General features: G+C 37.3%; 1 protein-coding gene across 1 annotated transcript; it reads left to right on the top strand.

Annotated features, from left to right (window-relative positions):
* The first annotated feature begins 902 nt into the window (after positions 1 to 902).
* Positions 903 to 17,427, top strand: LOC123554718 (tumor necrosis factor ligand superfamily member 15-like). The gene is made up of 3 exons (XM_053547968.1): positions 903 to 1,872; positions 3,415 to 3,580; positions 14,495 to 17,427. The coding sequence occupies exons 1-3, from the start codon at positions 1,675 to 1,677 to the stop codon at positions 14,935 to 14,937; spliced, it is 807 nt and encodes a 268-aa protein (XP_053403943.1). The 5' UTR covers positions 903 to 1,674; the 3' UTR covers positions 14,938 to 17,427.
* The last annotated feature ends 1,368 nt before the right edge of the window (positions 17,428 to 18,795 follow it).

Raw genomic sequence — 18,795 nt, 5'->3', positions numbered from 1 at the left:
TGTCGGTCGACCAATCATATGGCTTTCAAATAATAACTATGACCAAAGTATCGGGCGGTCACCATATGATAAGTGGCATTTTGTGTGGACAGTGCGAAATCTGGAGATGGAACTTGCGATGCCTGTCGTCGCAATCTAGTTTTATCATAGAACTGTTTAGACGAAATATTGAGATACAAAGTCAAAATTTTGAGTTTTAATATTAGAAAATCCAAATTTTGGTTTATTTAATTCGAAATGTCGAAGCAGTAAGACGTAATTTTGAGTAAGTAATATCCAACTGTTCAAAATTTAGGGGTAGTAAGGTACATAACTCGAAATTCAGAGTAACATAATATTACTTTATTAAATAACGCGTAGTTGGCCTTAATGCTCTTTCGTATATTGTAGTCTTTTAGTACGCCTAAAATGCTATAGTTTATAGTTTTTATTCTACGTTTATTCATTATTTTACATTTATGTTCGATTTTATTTTTACATTTATCTTTGTTGAAAACATAGTCACAAAAGTCTGATTACTCAAATGCTCGGAAAATTCATATACGTGTACAACTGCACTCTACAACGTTTAAAAATTTAGCGATGATATATATCAAGAATAAGATATTAGCCACCAGACTGGTATGAAATAAATCAATAATGTCCTGGCATTAATGCTACTCTTGCACCTCGTTATATCACTTTAATATTTTGAGATGTTCCCTTACATAGGTAAACAGGTAAATACGTCCTTAATCCAGTATACAAAAACCGCACAGTATTATGGCGTTTTTATTTTTAGCAACATGTAAATAAACAATCAGTACTTAGCAATCTCTTTTAAAACGGAATATATTGGAAGTAAGATCAACAGTTGACTTGATGGCGCGGTAGGTTGCGTGGATAGAGATGTTATCATTTTGTAGTGACAGTATTGATGGTTCGAACCTTGCATCCGTCACTTTTTATTTTTGCATTTAATTTATACACTTTGTGTAAGTTTGTGTTTTTGTCTGGTTTCTAATTTATTCTTGAAAGCCTCAAAAACATTAGATAATATTAAAGATGAAGAGTATTTAAATATGATTACGTGTTAACAGTGAAATATATAAGTTAGTGAGTAAGTTAGTACTAGATTAACAAACTTGTGTTGTTTTCGTTGAATCGTATTGGAAAAAAAAGAAATTAAATACACTTTTCAAAATACTATTTTACGGGTCTGGGAATCGAACTCCCGACGAAAAAGTATAAGACGGGTACCATTACCGCTCGGCCAACGAGGAATTACTGTTGTCAGCGTAAACGTTGTGTATTGACTTAAATTTATGCTATTGTTTTGTTTGTTTACATTTCAAAGCGCCTTAATTATATTACTGTGCGATACCTATACAGTCCATAAAATAAACAAACGTGTTTGTAAACATGGACGGATCCAAACGGAAGGGGAAGAAGCATTTTATAGAAATATTTCGATGGCAAAATGCAATACATATCCGTAGCCCTGACCAACCTATAAACCGGGCCAGTCTATTTTATAAGTGCAACAACACGGTTGGCCCATTTAAACGTAGTAGTATCAAAACATCTCTGACCTAATTTGTAATATGTGTCTCGTTATGTGTTCAGTTATAATCAATTCTCTTTATGTAAATGCATACAGACGACAACCAATATCATTATCGGCCTTGAGAAATTATGCGTTTCGCGTTTAAGATTTTCATTTTTGCGGTTTTACTGTGTGTTGTAGTTGTTTTAGGCGTTGTTTTGGCATTAGTTTTGACCTTGCCGGATCTACCAACAACAGTTCATAATGATGAAATATGCTTACCAACAGAACATGGCTCAATGTCATGTGGGGAGACAACGGACATGCTGCATAATTACTTAGAAAAGGTGAGTAAATTTTGTTGATATCGCTAAAAAGTTAACCTAGAGCCGGATATTCCCATTTGCACCTACAGCCAGCGATAGATTATTTCTTGCATACTTTATTTTTACATATCAAAGAATAAATAAAGCAAAAATGAAATACTTTCCCTGCAGCGCATTTTCTTACAGTTGTGCATTTAAACAAAGCGCGGGAAATTAAACCGTAAACAGTACTGACAGCACGATGTTTCAAATATGTACAACAGCCAAAGATATGTTTGTTTTTGTGTGACTGTCCATAACCAAAGCGCCAGTATTTGGAAAGATTAAGGGAGTGAACAGATATTATTGCATAGTCCCTTTTGTCCACAATACCCACCGTGGTGAGGTTGGTGATTTCATTAGATTATCGGAGGGGCATGCAGAGAGCAGCCCCGAATTCTAGAAGTATAACATTTTATGTTGAAATGTTACAGAGATATTATCATTTTGCAGCTTGCTGTTAGTTAAGGCCCAAGGTTAGAATCTCCGTGGTCGAGTATTTTTTACGTATACTTATTACTTATGTTAATGCAATGAACGAGCTAAGGCCGACAGCAAGAAAAAAAAATTAAATTACCGACAAAGCACATTGACTTGACCTTAATTAACCTGTTCTCGACAGATTTTAGGTGCCAGACAAAGGGTCCATCTCATCCCTTCTCATTCTTCTTTGGAACGTAGAACTGTTTTGTATTTCTCTTATGGGATTTATTAAGGTAAGATGTCGAAGCACGAAATAACTGAAAATTTGAATCGTTTTCTTCGTAGGTTACCAGTCTGTAATCGTGTTTTTTGGTTGTTTTTTTTGTGCCGCATGATTGACGAAATGCCAGCGTTCTACGGGCTAACTGCGATATCAATATATGATCGTGCAATGGCGAAGCGAGATTAAAGAAGGTTGAGATTGAAGATAATACAGCTTGTCAGGTGTCCAACGTGGTATTGGTATTGAAAGTCTCCAAATGATTTACACACATGCAAAGTGTGCAAAGTGACAACTTCCTATTAAAAACTCCCCACTCACTTAAAATGTATAGAGCAACAGAATATTGCCCATTTGTATTGACTGACAAAGTGTTAAATTGTGCATATTACCTCTCTCCTTAATACATTGAACAAATGATTCTGACGGAAGTACAAATGTAGCAGACTGACACTCTTGTCCGCGCAATTACGCCTCCTCGTTAGATATAGAGAAAATGATAAAATATTGATTTTTAAACTATTTTTTTATGATGATGGATAAAGTAGAAAGTTTACATTGTTGTCTCGCTCTTTGTTGATAAACTTTTGTAAATATTTTTTGCATAGCATGCATACGTTAGATGTTTCAGCAATTTTTTTTGCTTCACGAGTAGAGACAGAGGATGTTGTTAGCAATTACTGGTTAGAAATGATTTAATATCATCCTAGCTGATTGCAAACCTTTGGAAAATAAAAACAAATCAAATTCGATATTCTTATCTGTTTTCATACTTAATGACATATGGTGGTAATAATAGTACATAACGTATATTGTTATAGGCAATAGCCAAAGAATACGCCAAAGTTAAGCGAGAAGATACTTTGAGGCAACAGAAATATCTTAATGAAAACAGAGTCCGCTTGATGGAAATTTATGACAAATACCACTGGGAAATGAAACCTGCCGCAAAACTTACTGGGAAAGACCAGCCCAAACCTAGAATAAGTAAGTTTTGTTAATTAATACACTTGGCCAAGCATGTCGCAAAGAAATTGTTGGTCGTTTGTAAAAGTTCTATTTATTATTTACGCTACTGCTGTATTTCTTGTGATGAATAACTTCTGACGAAACAAATAAAAATAATATTTTAGTTAAGTTGGTCTGCAGTTCGCAGTTCGCAGTTCGCGTTTCGAATTGCGAACTGCAAACTGGTCTGCAGTTCGCAGTTCGCAGTTCGCGATTCGAATTGCGAACTGCAAACTGGTCTGCAGTTCGCGATTCGAATTGCGAACTGTAAACTGGTCTGCACTGATCAGCAATGCCCGGCAAATTGTAGACAAGAATGCATTTCAAATTTGGTCTGAAGTAAGCAGTTCGCGTTTCGAATTGCGAACTGCAAACTGGTCTGCAGTTCGCGATTCGAATTGCAAACTGTAAACTGGTCTGCGATTTACGATTCAAATGTCAACGTGCAGTCTGATCAACACTGTCCTGCGCATTGCAGACAAGAATGCATTTCACAGTTGGTCTGCAGTTCGCGTTTCGAATTGCGAAGTGCAAACTGGTCTGCAATTCGCGATTCGAATTCGAACTGCAAACTGGTCTGCAGTTTGAGATTCATATTGCGAACTGTAAACTGGGCTGCAGTTTACAATTCAAATTTCAAAGCGCAGTCTGATCAGCACTGTCTAGCGCATTGCGGACAAGAATGCATTTCATAATTAGTCTGCAGTTTGCATTTCGCGTTTCCCACTGCGAACTGCAAACTGGTCCGCAGTTCGCGTTCCGAATTGCAAACTGCAATCTTGTCTGCTGATTACAATAAAAATTTCAAAGTGCAGTCTGATCAGCACTTTCTTGTGCATTGCAGACAAGAATGCATTTCACAGTTGGTCTATAGTTCGCAGGTTGTGTTTCCAATTGCGAACTGCAAACTGGTCTGCAGTTCGCGTTTCGAATTGCGAACTGCAAACTGGTCTGCAGTTCGCAGTTCGCAGTTCGTGATTCGAATTGCGAACTGCAAACTGGTCTGCGGTTCAAAATTCAAAATAAAAATATATTTGAACGTTACTCTTATACTTTTAAGTAATAGGTCAGTATTCGCTAAATATAAAATTTTGAGCCGTGCCATGAGAAAATCAACATAGTGGGTTTGCGACCAGCATGGATCCAGACCAGCTTGCGCATCCGCTCAGTCTGGTCAGGATCCATGCTGTTCGCTAATGGTTTCTCTAATTGCAGGCTTTAAAAGTGGACAGCATGGATCCTGACCAGACTGCGCGGATGCGCGAGCTGGTCTGGATCCATGCTGGTCGCAAACCCACTATGTTGATTTTCTCATGGCACGGCTCATTAATGTTAATGGTCTGCACTTCCTCCCTCTTCAGTAGAACTGCAAAGTGCCGGCAAGTCTGCGGCTCCTAGTTTTCGATTCGAACTACGAACTGCAAACTGGTCTGCAGTTCTCAGTTCGCAGTTCGCAATTCGTAGTTCATAATTCGAATTGCGAACTGCAAACTGGTCTGCAGTTCACGATTCGAATTGCGAACTGCAAACTGGTCTGCAGTTCAAGATTCAAAACGAAAATTAATTTGAAGGTTACTCTTATACTTTAAAGTAATAGGCAAGTGTTTGCTAAACATAAATGTGAAAAGTCTGCACTTCCTCCCTCTCCATTAGAACTGCAGACAAGAATGCATTTCACAGTTGGTCTACAGTTCGCAGTTAGCGTTTCGAATTGTGAACTGCAAACTGGTCCGCAGTTCGCAGTTCGCCTCCCTCTCCATTAGAACTGCAGACAAGAATGCATTTCACAGTTGGTCTACAGTTCGCAGTTTGCATTTCGAATTGTGAACTGCAAACTGGTCCGCCTTTCGAATTGCGAACTGCAAACTGGCCTGCAGTTCGCAGTTCGCAGTTCGCAGTTCGCGATTCGAATTGCGAACTGCAAACTGGTCTGCAGTTCGCGATTCAAATTCGAACTGAAAACTGGTCTGCAGTTTGAGATTCGTATTGAGAACTGTACACTGTGCTGCAGTTTACGATTCAAATTTCAAAGTGCAGTCTGATCAGCACTGTCCAGCAAAATGTAGGCAAGAATGCATTTCACAGTTGGTCTGCAGTTTGCAGTTCTCAGTTCACGTTTTCAAATGCGATCTGCAAACTGGAAAAGTAAAGAAGAAATGAAAAATCTTGAAATGGAGCTTTTCTATCTTGCAGGATTTTTTCCAATGAATTAAGTAACATTTTTATGGAGGAGCCGCCCATATCAATTATCGGTGACGAATATAGATAAGCTTAAATATAAACAATGAAAACATGTAGAAGTTATAGCATGTTTGTCACGGGATGTAACATTTCATGTTCTTTAAACTTAATAGTGACGTGCGCCGCGCATAGCGGGGAAAATAATACTTTTCCCTGGCGGTATCGTCTGCTGTTTAATTGAATTGGATATCCTCGGCAATGAACGTGTTATTACGAATATTAACGGAGATGTCCGAGGCACTTCATCCTTGCCCGTACAGTCTTTGTGAATTCTTGTCATGTAGGTTACATTCTACCAATTCAATTCCTTATTTATTTCATATTAATAACAAAACATTCAGACCTCATTTTCAGCACTTTAGAGCATTTCAATGATATGAAAACCATATATGGTCATTTAGTATAACATGTCTTCTTATCAAAAATAGAAAAATATTGACATGTTATGTTGTATATAAGAAAAATAATCTGTTCTGAGAAACATCACCCTCTAAAAATGCCCCCATGAAAACAGCCGTTTAGCAATTACGCGTAGGTAGACATTTTTCGCAAAGAATAAAACTTATTCCAGGAAATTTACAATAAAAATGGTCTAGATCTATTCTCAATACAATAAACAATAAACATAAGCCAAAAATTTAACTGTCACCTCCTCATGTCACTCATTATACCAGACTTAATCCATAGCATGGAACTACATTTTGGACTACTTCACATGTAACACTGAGTAGTCACTTCCAGTTTGGTGTAATCCGTCCTGTATGACCAATCTTCTTGGTTTGTTTTATGAGTATAAAGGAGAGCTAGAATGAGAGAAAGAAATTCACTGGTGTTCTCTTAGTACCTTTTACTGCCAAATTCCTTCTACGCTTAGAGCAGTTAATGTACTCTTACGAGCAATACAGTAAAATTCATAGAAAACTGAATTAAAATCATTTAGAATTCTTATGATTACTTCAATTAATTCACCAGTCGGTGTGGCAAGGAATATTTTGAAATATCTTTAATATTGTAGTTTGTATTTCTTTACAGAGCGCGTGAATTTTTTTATTTTTTTTTTGTGAAAACTTTGTATTATTTTATCTTTATTTTATCAGTTGATATATATTGTGACATGTTTCAATGTAAAGACATTTACACCCATTATAAGGATCGTCTACAGCCAAGTATGGCCTAATGTAAATCTTGAATGGCTTAAAGCCCAACCCGTTTACTGTCATGATGTTATAACATTTTTTCTTATGGAATGCTTTTAAAGGTCATAAAACACATGAACTGACATATAAAAAATGAAATAAAAAAATCTTGTGCAGCTTTTGCAGTAGTGTGTTGTTCCTGTAAAATAATTTAGATTTACATTGTGTGATTTCTGTTACAGTACATGTGTGTATATCATTTCAATTTTAAACAAAAATTATATTGCCCTTTGTAAATAAAATCAACGAAAGATTAATTGTAACATTAATCAAAGAACTGTTTCATTTGACGGAATTTGCCCGGATATTGAAGTAACTAGCCGGCATATTCAAGTCACTGTCAGCCCACTCAAGAATGCTCATCTCACGTCTGACTATAGCTCACCTGACTTTGGATTATTTCTGACATATAAAATATTCAGATTGTAACCTACAGGTCAATGCAAGCTTGACATATCTGCGTCGAAGCCTGTATTGATTGTCCAGTCAGAGAGAGAGGCTAATGTTGCGATGAACTGCACCTGAGACGGGCTAATTTTGCCATGAACTTTACCTATTTCTAACTTTCTAAAACAGAACAATTTGATAAATAGTAACGAATATTAACGAAAGTAGTCCACACACAAGCAAAGTACGCAGTCGTATTTTGACAGTGTTTAAAGCGAAATATACTGGACTTATTGTACAAAATATTCATAGATAGTGTCATATAAAGAAGAAAGTCCGTATAATCTCGTCCCTGGCAAAACCAGCATATTACATACATCTGCTAATAAAATACCAACATTTAACACCATTCTTGCCGCCGCCTTCGGATATGTCCAAAGGTAGCACTGGAATGGCTCATCGACAGACCCGTTTTATTGTCTTGGTATTATAATGAAATATGACATAAGAAATCTGCAAACGGTCAGTACTAGAGCCTGGGCTTTGATCTTGGCTTAGAAACATTACTTTATAAATCTTGTTTGGTTTAATGTAAGTGGGGCTTTGATTTGATATGTGCAGGTGTCTAATACTTTTAGAGATTTTATCTATTTGTGCCATTGATAAGTAATTTAATTGGAACGACGACATGACCAGTTCGCAGTTCGCAATTCGAATTATGAACTACGAATTGCGAACTGCGAACTGAGAACTGCAGACCAGTTTGCAGTTCGCAATTCGAATTATGAACTACGAATTGCGAACTGCGAACTGAGAACTGCAGACAGTTTTCAGTTCGTAGTTCGAATCGAAAACTAGGAGCCGCAGACTTGCCGGCACTTTGCAGTTCTAATGAAGAGGGAGGAAGTGCAGACCATTAACATTAATGAGCCGTGCCATGAGAAAACCAACATAGTGGGTGTGCGACCAGCATGGATCCAGACCAGCCTGCGCATCCGCGCAGTCTGGTCAGGATCCATGCTGTTCACTTTTAAAGCCTATTGCAATTAGAGAAACCATTAGCGAACAGCATGGATCCTGACCAGACTGAGCGGATGCGCAAGCTGGTCTGGATCCATGCTGGTCGCAAACCCACTATGTTGATTTTCTCATGGCACGGCTCAAAATTTTATATTTAGCAAATACTGACCTGTTACTTAAAAGTATAAGAGTAACGTTCAAATATATTTTTATTTTGAATCTTGAACCGCAGACCAGTTTGCAGTTCGCAATTCGAATCACGAACTGCGAACTGCGAACTGCAGACCAGATTGCAGTTCGCAATTCGAAACGCGAACTGCAGACCAGTTTGCAGCTGCCAATTTGAAACACAAACTGCGAACTATAGACCAACTGTGAAATGCATTCTTGTCTGCAATGCGCAAGAAAGTGCTGATCAGACTGCACTTTGAAATTTTTATTGTAATCAGCAGACAAGATTGCAGTTTGCAATTTGGAACGCGAACTGCGGACCAGTTTGCAGTTCGCAATTGGAAACGCGAAATGCGAACTGCAGACTAATTACGAAAAGCATTCTTGTCCGCAATGCGCTGGACAGTGCTGATCAGACTGCACTTTGAAATTTGAATCGTAAATTGTAGCCCAGTTTTCAGTTTGCAATACGAATCCCGAACTGCAGACCAGTTTGCAGTTCGAATTCGAATCGCGAACTGCAGACCAGTTTGCAGTTAATTCGAATCGCGAACTGCGAACTGCAGACCAGTTTGCAGTTCGCAACTGGAAACACAAACAGCGAACTTAGACCAACTGTGAAATGCATTCTTGTCTGCAATGCGCAAGAAAGTGCTGATCAGACTGCACTTTGAAATGTTTATTGTAATCAGCAGACAAGATTGCAGTTTGCAATTTGAAACGCGAACTGTGGACCAGTTTGCAGTTCGCAGTTTGAAACGCGAAATGCGAACTACAGACTTATTATGAAAAGCATTTTTGTCCGCAATGCGCTGGACAGTGCTGATCAGACTGCACTTTGAAATTTGAATCGTAAATTGTGTCCCAGTTTACAGTTCGAAATACGAATCCCGAACTGCAGACCAGTTTGCAGTTCGCAATTCAGATCGCGAACTGCGAACTGCAGACCAGTTTGCAGTTCGCAATTCGAAACGCGAACTGCGAACTACAGACCAGTTTGCAGTTCACAAATGGAAACACAAACTGCGAACTATAGACCAACTGTGAAATGCAACACGAATCGCGAACTGCAGACCAGTTTGCAGTTTGCTATTCGAAACGCGTACTGCAGATCAACTGTGAAATGCATTCTTGTCTACAATGCGCAGGACAGTGTTGATCAGACTGCACGATGAAATTCGAATCGTAAACTGCAGAATAGTTTGCAGTTCACAACACTAATCGCGAACTGCAGACCAGTTTGCAGTTCGCAATTCGAAACGCGAACTGCAGACCAACCGTGAAATGCATTCTTGTCTGCAATGCGCAGGACAGTGTAGATCAGACTGCACGTTGACATTTGAATCGTAAAGTGCAGACCAGTTTACAGTTCGCAATTCGAATCGCGAACTGCAGACCAGTTTGCAGTTCGCAATTCGAATCGCGAACTGCGAACTGCGAACTGCAGACCAGTTTGCAGTTCGCAATTCGAAACGCGAACTGCGAACTGCGAACTGCAGACCAACTTAACTGATATAAAAATAATTAAGGTAGAACGCGACACTTTGCGAACTTTCTGATATCGTCTTGAAATCTGGTATGTATATGACTAACTGAAAGATTATATGTATGTTTACAATAGAAGTCTAATTAAAATCTACTTTGCTGAACTTTTTCTGTACGCAAAAATGTAGCTTTTACCCTAGACTCTCGTCAACATGATTGAGACCCATATATTTCAAGTAAGTCTAGCAAAAATAAAGTACACAACCCCATCTTTTTATTGACCGATTTTTAGTATGCCCTGATGTTTTGAAAATCGTATAATCAAATACTGTAACAATAAAATGTATTTTTATCTGAACATGCTGAACTTTCATAAGTGCAGTATAACTGTGAAATTTTGCTTTTATCTTTAGAAAAGATGTTGTTCAAGAAACATTTGATTTTTTTCCAGCGCGCTACTATGTCGTCTAACGTGCTATGGCGTAATAATTGTGAATAATAACACACGGTTTTAAGCCTTTTTTGTTTAATCGGGTGGTATTAGAATTAAACTTTTCTGAAAAGTTTATCTTATTTTCATGTTATAAAAATATGCAATGCCCAATTACAACTGGACAATTGGGATGGTGATGGTCTGTTTAAGTAGTTAAATAGTCAAATACATGCATAATGAATGAATCAGAAAATGTTTTAAAAGTCTGATACCATAAATTCACATCCGTTGCTTTATTGAATTAATGTTATGTGTATTACAATATATTACACATTATATATAAAAGATAAAACAGCTGTAAAATATTCATTGAGAACATTTGATATTTACATTACGTAACTTATCACCAGGTAATTAAACATACATGGCCCATTGTGGCTATATACCGATAAAAGAAATTGTTCTTTGTTTCATATCAATCTCAGCTACTTCAGAACAATTTTGTTACAGTTTCTAGATTTTCATTCCGTCGTAGATATATTTTCAACAAGATATCCATACATTTGCTCCAAGAAAACGAAAAGAAAAAGGGGTATTGAATAGTATGCAGTGAAATGCATTTCAGAAAGCGGTCCGCAGAATAAACACCCTACTTTCGTTTTCAACATGCCGATATTAGCGTGAAAATTGTCCTATTTTATGTAAAACTCAACCTAATTACTGCAATGTAACCTTGTGCAAAGATAAATATCGGGTAGTCGTTCTACGTCGTAATAAACACAACAGACTTGATGTTATCTTGGGCCAAGGTTTCGTCTAGGTCGCCTGGCTGTGTAGTCAAGTTTCAATTGCAGGTAGTAAATTACTTCATAAATAATTCATAAAAGCTTTTATTCTCAAATGCGCAGGTAACGATCAATTTAAAAGCAATAACAAACCATGAGTCTGACATAATCATATTTTATTCATTCTTTCAAAAATCATAAAACGAACAAACATACATATTAAATAGCAAAATATTAAAAAAATACATCGTAATTTGTTATCTTGTAAGACAATATTGAAACACTTCCTGTTCTATTGCTGATTTCATTCTAGCTGATATGCATGTAGCTTCCTAATTATAGAACTTAATTTAACAAGACAATTTGTTAAACTGTCATGTATGGAACGCCGGCAATGTCTTTTGTAGTCATAAAAATATATCTTTTTTTTATGCCCCCGAAGGGAGGAATATAGTTTTTGAACCGTCTGTCTGTCTGTCGGTCTGTCAGTCTGCCGGTCTGTCCGCAATTTTCGTGTCCGGTCCATATCTTTGTCATCGATGGATGGATTTTCAAATAACTTGGCATGAATGTGTACCACAGTAAGACGACGTGCAGTGCGCAAGACCCAGGTCCGTAGCTCAAAGGTCAAGGTCACACTTAGACGTTAAAGGATAGTGCATTGATGGGCGTGTCCGGTCCATATCTTTGTCATCGATGGATGGATTTTCAAATAACTTGGCATGAATGTGTACCACAGTAAGACGACGTGCAGTGCGCAAGACCCTGGTCCGTAGCTCAAAGGTCAAGGTCACACTTAGATGTTAAAGGATAGTGCATTGATGGGCGTGTCCGGTCCATATCTTTGTCATCGATGGATGGATTTTCAAATAACTTGGCATGAATGTGTACCACAGTAAGACGACGTGTCACACGCAAGACCCAGGTCCGTAGCTCAAAGGTCAAGGTCACACTTAGACGTTAAAGATCATTTTTCATGATAGTACATTGATGGGCATGTCCGGTCCATATCTTTGTCATTCATGCATGGATTTTAAAATAACTATGCATGAATGTGTGACACAGTAAGACGATGTGTCGCGCGCAAGGCCCAGCTCCGTAGGTCACAGGTCCTAAACTCTAACATCGGCCATAACTATTCATTCAAAGTGCCATCGGGGGCATGTGTCATCCTACGGAGACAGCTCTTGTTTATTATTATATTATGTACCGGAATCTTTACATGTTGAGCAAACATATATATGTTATTTGATTGCATATATATCGGATTGCATATATATCGTTATATGTTGTGTTTTTGTAGTAATATTATGATTCTTTTTCATATTATTAGAAACAGGTTTACATAGCGTAGACAACTTATTACATTATGTGCATTCTTATTGTGTCCGTTCTATATAAATTCAAGTCATATATTATTTTCATCATGTGCTTTTATCTTTTGTACATTTTGTGCATCTTTTTCGGGAGGGGGGGGGGGGGGGGGGTGCAGGGAGGAAAGCATAATAAGCAAGGAAAAATATGTTGCATTTTACGGTACGACCTAGATCACACGGGCTGAATTTGGACTAAAGGGAAGAGAAATTTTCTTTGCAAGTTAAAAAAAAAAACAAAAAAAAACACAGAGATCAAGATGCTTCCGTATAATTTATATACAGCTTGCATGAAAATAATATATTAAATGAAATCAATTCTATTGACCCCTCTGTTTTCAAAGTATCCATGGCAGCAGCTGGCAAATACATTATATATTATATATATCCCGCAAGATCTGCTATCAAACGTTTCATTCCTATATCTAACAAACACGTAGAATATACTCGTACATCTCAATCTTTTTCAAAATGCTGCGCATTATTTTTTTGTTTTTTTTTTTTGTTACATGCGAACAAAATCTGATAACAGTCAAAGTATAAACATGACCTAATCTACCCAGTTGTTATGAAACACACATTTGATAATTTTCAACTTTTCTGATAAGAGTGACACGTAAGTTATTTATAATGGTATCATCTATGGTGGCTTATTTGTACCATTTCGCAGCGACACAACGACAAAGGCCGATTGCCGCCCAACCGAACGTCGTTATGTCCCCCTCTCCGACAAACGTTGCCCCGCCGAATGTTGTTGTCCCACCGAACGTCACTCCGCAGAACATCGCCCCGCCAAACGTCGTCTTTTCGCCTTTCACGTTGACATGATTGTATTAATTAAATTGGAAATAAAAGGTGGTAATAGTTAAGTAAAGTTATGATATATTTGTCAGTCCCCAACAAATTATTACTCAAGAAAATTTCTACACTTGCAACACCCCCCACCCCCACCAACCTTCAGTCCATCAGTAAGACCATCAGCAAACCGATATGTAACCTTTGAGTAGCAAGCTTTTTCATGACATACAGATATAGGGCAATATGCATGCGTGCGTTCGTCCGTCCGTCCGACTGTCTGACTTTTTTGTCCAGATTATAACTTTGCCGTACGTTTGGAAAATACTTAATGCATGCCTCAGTGAGATGGATTATCGCGAGCAGTTATAAGATCTCTATCTGAAAGGTCAATGTCACACTTGGGTTTGGGGGTTGTGCGAGGGTCGTGGTCACAAGAATCGATTTCACTGAGGCAAGCATATATATAGTATTTTCCCATGTACGGCAGCAAAAATTAGACGGACGGACAGACAGGCATATTGCCCTCTATCGATCTGTATGTCATTAAAACAATCTTGCTATTTAAAAATGACACTGATAGACGAACTGATTGATTGTAGGTTGGGGTTGGGGTTGCGGTAAGGGGTTGGGGGTAAGAGTGGGATATTTCTTCTAGTAACACTTTATTAGGGACTAACAAATATATTATTACTATTAAATATTACTACCCTTTTATTTCAAGTTTAATTAATACTATGTCATTCCTAAAGGCGGAAGAGACGACATTCGCCGGGATGTCATAACGACGTTTGTCGTTATGTCGCTGCGACAGAACGAAACAACGAAATGGCACAAATATGCCACCATAATCATATCCTTAGTATAAATATACCATGTCCAGATAATTAAAATGTACTAATTTTACACAGAATTATACATTCAGTCCACGAAGATCTCTTAAAACTGGTATTGAGCATGGATTTTTATCTGTATCTAAAAGGGAATGGATTTTTTCCTCTTTTTAGGTGATAGCAATGCCGAAATGATACCTGTACGAGTTTGGCGACACGGGAGAGAACTCCACGATACTAGTGGTTTCGAACGGTATGGAGTTAGATACAGAAATGGACGTCTCGTCATTCCAGTTTCTGGAACCTACTTCATTTATTCTTATGTAGACCTTTTCGAACCATGTGACCCTTCCAGTGGTAAACCAAAAGTTGATAATGTAAGCATTCCAGTTAAACACGGCATCTTTAAATTTAACATCCTGGACGCAGGGGAGTCTGAAGTAGTTTCAAGCGTTCAGCCCCACACAATTTCAAGCAATCGGTATTTCAATTCATATAGCAGTTACGTGTCCACACTCGCTGAATTAAAAGCTGGAGACGAAATATCTGTGAAAGTATCCAATATTACTTACCTTAAATATACAAGAGATAACTATTTTGGCTTGAATCTAGTTTAGATCTCCCCCGGTGGAGGGCGTCCCAGCTCGCGGGGAGGGGCGATGATGGAAACCTTTCATTAAATATCCTAAACTTGACTTTTTGTGAAAATAGAAAACTGAGGAACTTAGACCAAAAACACTAACTATTTAATTCGAACTTTGCGAAAGATAGTTATAAATATACTATAAAATATTTCGCATGCACCTATGAAACAGCAAAACGTAATTCATACAAACTCAAAGACATCATCATAAAAGGCAATAAGAAGCTTAAGGAAGTTTCGAAAAACTTGATGTCAAAAAGAATATTAATAGGAGGTACCAATAAGGCTCACTAATTTGATCTAAAGTTAAAAGAACAGAAACAAAATAGAAAAAAAAAACATGTTCCTTCTTATTTTCCCTATCAATAAATACCCGGAAAAGTGCTGTCATTTCTTCACGTATCATCAAAGATCAATGAAACATTTAATTTATTGATATGTCTAAACCTTATTTTTTTCAGGACAAGTAATAAGTAAATACTAGTCTCTATGGCAATATAATGCGGCGTCATTCAACCCAAATTTGTTTCTCTCTTTTTCGGAGACGTGATAAAGCATTTTGTATTTTGAATCAAAACTCGAGGAAAAGGACAAAATTTTATGCTTCATACGGTTTAAGGACATGAACAATGTCCTGAAGAAAACAACATTTAACGGGAGGTGTTTAAGAGCTCAAGAGAATATTGCGGATTACTCCTAGTTCAGACATCAGAGGACAGTAACGTTCAGTCCACTTTGAACATTAAAGAGCTCCTTGATACAGACTGGTACATTTCAATTCATTAGTGTCCCATTTTATCAATACAACAGGTATATCATATGACCAGTACTTATTTGTTCGTATGAAAGTGTAGAAAATGCATTTAATGGCAAGAAATTTTGAACCACTGGTTGACACATGATGACTGTTGACTGTATTGATTATTTATATGTAATACCACACTGTCACAGCCTTAGAGACTATTAATAATGCGCATGTTCCGAAATTTTGTTATCTAAACATTCACATTCAACATGTTCTCATTAAACATATTTTCACATTTTAACAATATAGGACCAGAAATAAAGATATAAGAGCACTTTTCCCGGTATTTTCTGAACACCACTTGTACATACTCGTACAAATTGTATATCTATGTAAAAAGTGTTTACTATAGTAGCTGTTATCCATTGCAATATTCTTCTTGATCATGTTTGCTAGAAATACTATTGTGACATTCTCTTTCGTGTGATTTCGTTCATTAATATGATTATTTAAGAAGAAAATTAAGAAGGTATTGCTCGTGATAGAGTTACGGTTAATGATGGCCATTACTCGTTGTTTAAATGTAATAAGAATGGACTTTCATTGTTTTACCCTCTTATGCTGTTCTACTTGGTATATCAACTAAAAGGAAAATGAGAGTGTTCTTTTAAATAATGAAACGTTTCCATCACCGGCGGACGCTCCACGTTCACGTTCTGGTTTACAACTGGAGGGTGTTTTTTTTTTTTTACTGATTCTGCTGGTAAGGATATCAGATATTCATAAGGCTAAAAATAAATTGTCACTAAGGCAGTTTGTGAGTGCCATCCACGGAAAAATAGGGGGCCAGTATGACAAATGCGTGGACTCAGCTAATGCCTCGTCTCCAATTTAGCATACTGACCCTACATAATTCCATAGAGGGTCTCTTACAAAACCAAGAATCAGTAATAATTATTTTCGTGTCCATATGTAAAGCTTGTAGAAACATATTTGTACTAGATCAGAATCTTTTTGTACACATCATATGTAAAAGCTTTATCATACTATGATTAAATAAATGTCCTTTAGTGTATTAACTGACATGGACGTATTTTTGTACCATTTTGTTTTTCTCCACAGATGACATTTGCAAAAAAAGCATTTTTTCAAACGGGACTGATTCCTTAAGAATTGACTTTTTTGTATTTAATAAGTTGTAGAGTAGAAATACAGAATAGAAACTATGATGAAATATGTATGACTGAAGGCAGGAAAAACAAACAAGAATACCATATGCATTGTATACTTATCAAATAAATAGTGAGTATTTTAACAAACTGTAAATTTATGTATATAGTATAAAATAACTAATAACTAACTGGACATCATCAGAAACAAGAAGTTTCGTCTGTTTATCCATATTACAAATCCTAGTTGTAATTTGAGTTGATATGGATGATTTGAAGTTTTTAAGCTGGGCAAGGGAATTCACCCAATAATCTTTTCATAATATTTTGTGTGATTTATTTCCCTTTAACTAATTAATAGATTTTTTAAACTAATTAATAGATTTACTACCAATGATTTAGTCCAGACAAAAGCGAATATTTCATATTCTTTCGCTTTATATAACTGTGACTTCTGTATTGTTGTTAAAAGATGATTTACAATTCCATTTGCTGTAATGTCATGCTATTATTTTGTAGCTTTTTATCGAAAACTACTGAGTTAGATGTGCATGATTGTTGTTATATGTATTCAAATTAGGGTGAGGTATAACGTGTTATGAATTTTCCCGCTAAAATCGTTGTGTCATTTTGTATATAAATCTTTTTAAAAATCTCTAAACTATGGTGGCCGGTTGCTGCCATTATAAACCCGCGAGAAATGTTATCGTTTGTGCATAAAATGTCGCGGGCAATTTACAAATCCGCGAGATTTTCTGTTGAGATCGTACAAAATGTCGCGATGAACATATTCACCGCGATATTTTATAATAGTTGTTGGAAACAGTGAAGAACATTTTGACTCCAGCGGCCGGTAACGTTCATGGTTTGACTCTACATTTTATCCCTTGTTAATCTATACAAAGTTGAGAAACATAAAACAATCCGCGAAATTTTTTGCAATTGTTGTAGAAATTCTACAATATTTAGCCGCGACTTTTGCTCCTCAACAACGGTCTCATAAAATGTCGCGGCAAATAAAAGCTAGTTTTATAGCCGCGACATTTTCTGCAGACGGAGTGATTTGAATACACCTGTCCTTTTTTAATTAGAAAAGATCTGAAGTTGGCTGTAGCATTAACAGCGGTAGCAAAAACGTAATATAGGCAGTAGCTACAGTAGCAGTAGCTGCAGTAACTGCAGCAGCTGCAGTACCAGTAGCTGCAGTAGCAGTAGCGGTAGCAGTAGCTGCAGTAGCAGTAGCGGTAGCAGTAGCTGCAGTAGCAGTAGCGGTAGCAGTAGCTGCAGTACCAGTATCAGCAGTAGGTGCAGTAGCAGTAGCTTCAGCAGCTGCAGTAGCAAAAACTGCAGTAGCATTATCTGCAGTAGCTTTAGTAGCAGTAGCAGTAGTAGCAGTGTAGCAGTAGTAGTACTAGCAGTATCAGATGCAGCAGTAGCAGTAGCAGTAGTGTAGCAATGGCAGCACCAGCAGTATCAGAAGCAGCAGTAGCAGTAGAAGTAGCAGCAGTAGCAAATACGTGAAATCGACAGTAGCAATTGCAGCAGTAGCAGTAGCAGTAGCAGCAGTGTAGCAGTAGTAGTACCGGCAGTATCAGAAGCAGCAGTAGCAGTAGAAGTAATAGCAGTAACAAATACGTGAAATCGACAGTAGCAATAGCCGCAGTAGCAGTAGTAATAAAATGTGTGCTATTGCTACTACTGCTATTACCATTACTGCTACCGCTGCTGCCGCCGAAGAAGGTGATACTGCTGCTACTGTTACTGCTAATACTGCTACTGCTGCTACTTTACTATTGCTTCTTCTATTGATACTACTGTCACATCTGTTACTGCGACTGCTGTTACTGCCGATTTCAAGTTTTTCCTACTTCTACTGCTGCTGCTACTGCGAATTTCACGTTTTTGCAACTGTTACTTC

The sequence above is a fragment of the Mercenaria mercenaria genome, chromosome 7 (genome assembly GCF_021730395.1).
Source record: "Mercenaria mercenaria strain notata chromosome 7, MADL_Memer_1, whole genome shotgun sequence".
In the NCBI taxonomy this organism is placed as follows: Eukaryota; Metazoa; Mollusca; class Bivalvia; order Venerida; family Veneridae; genus Mercenaria; species Mercenaria mercenaria.
The sequence above is the reverse complement of the archived record's forward strand: the minus strand, read 5'-3'. Positions and strand labels throughout refer to the sequence as shown.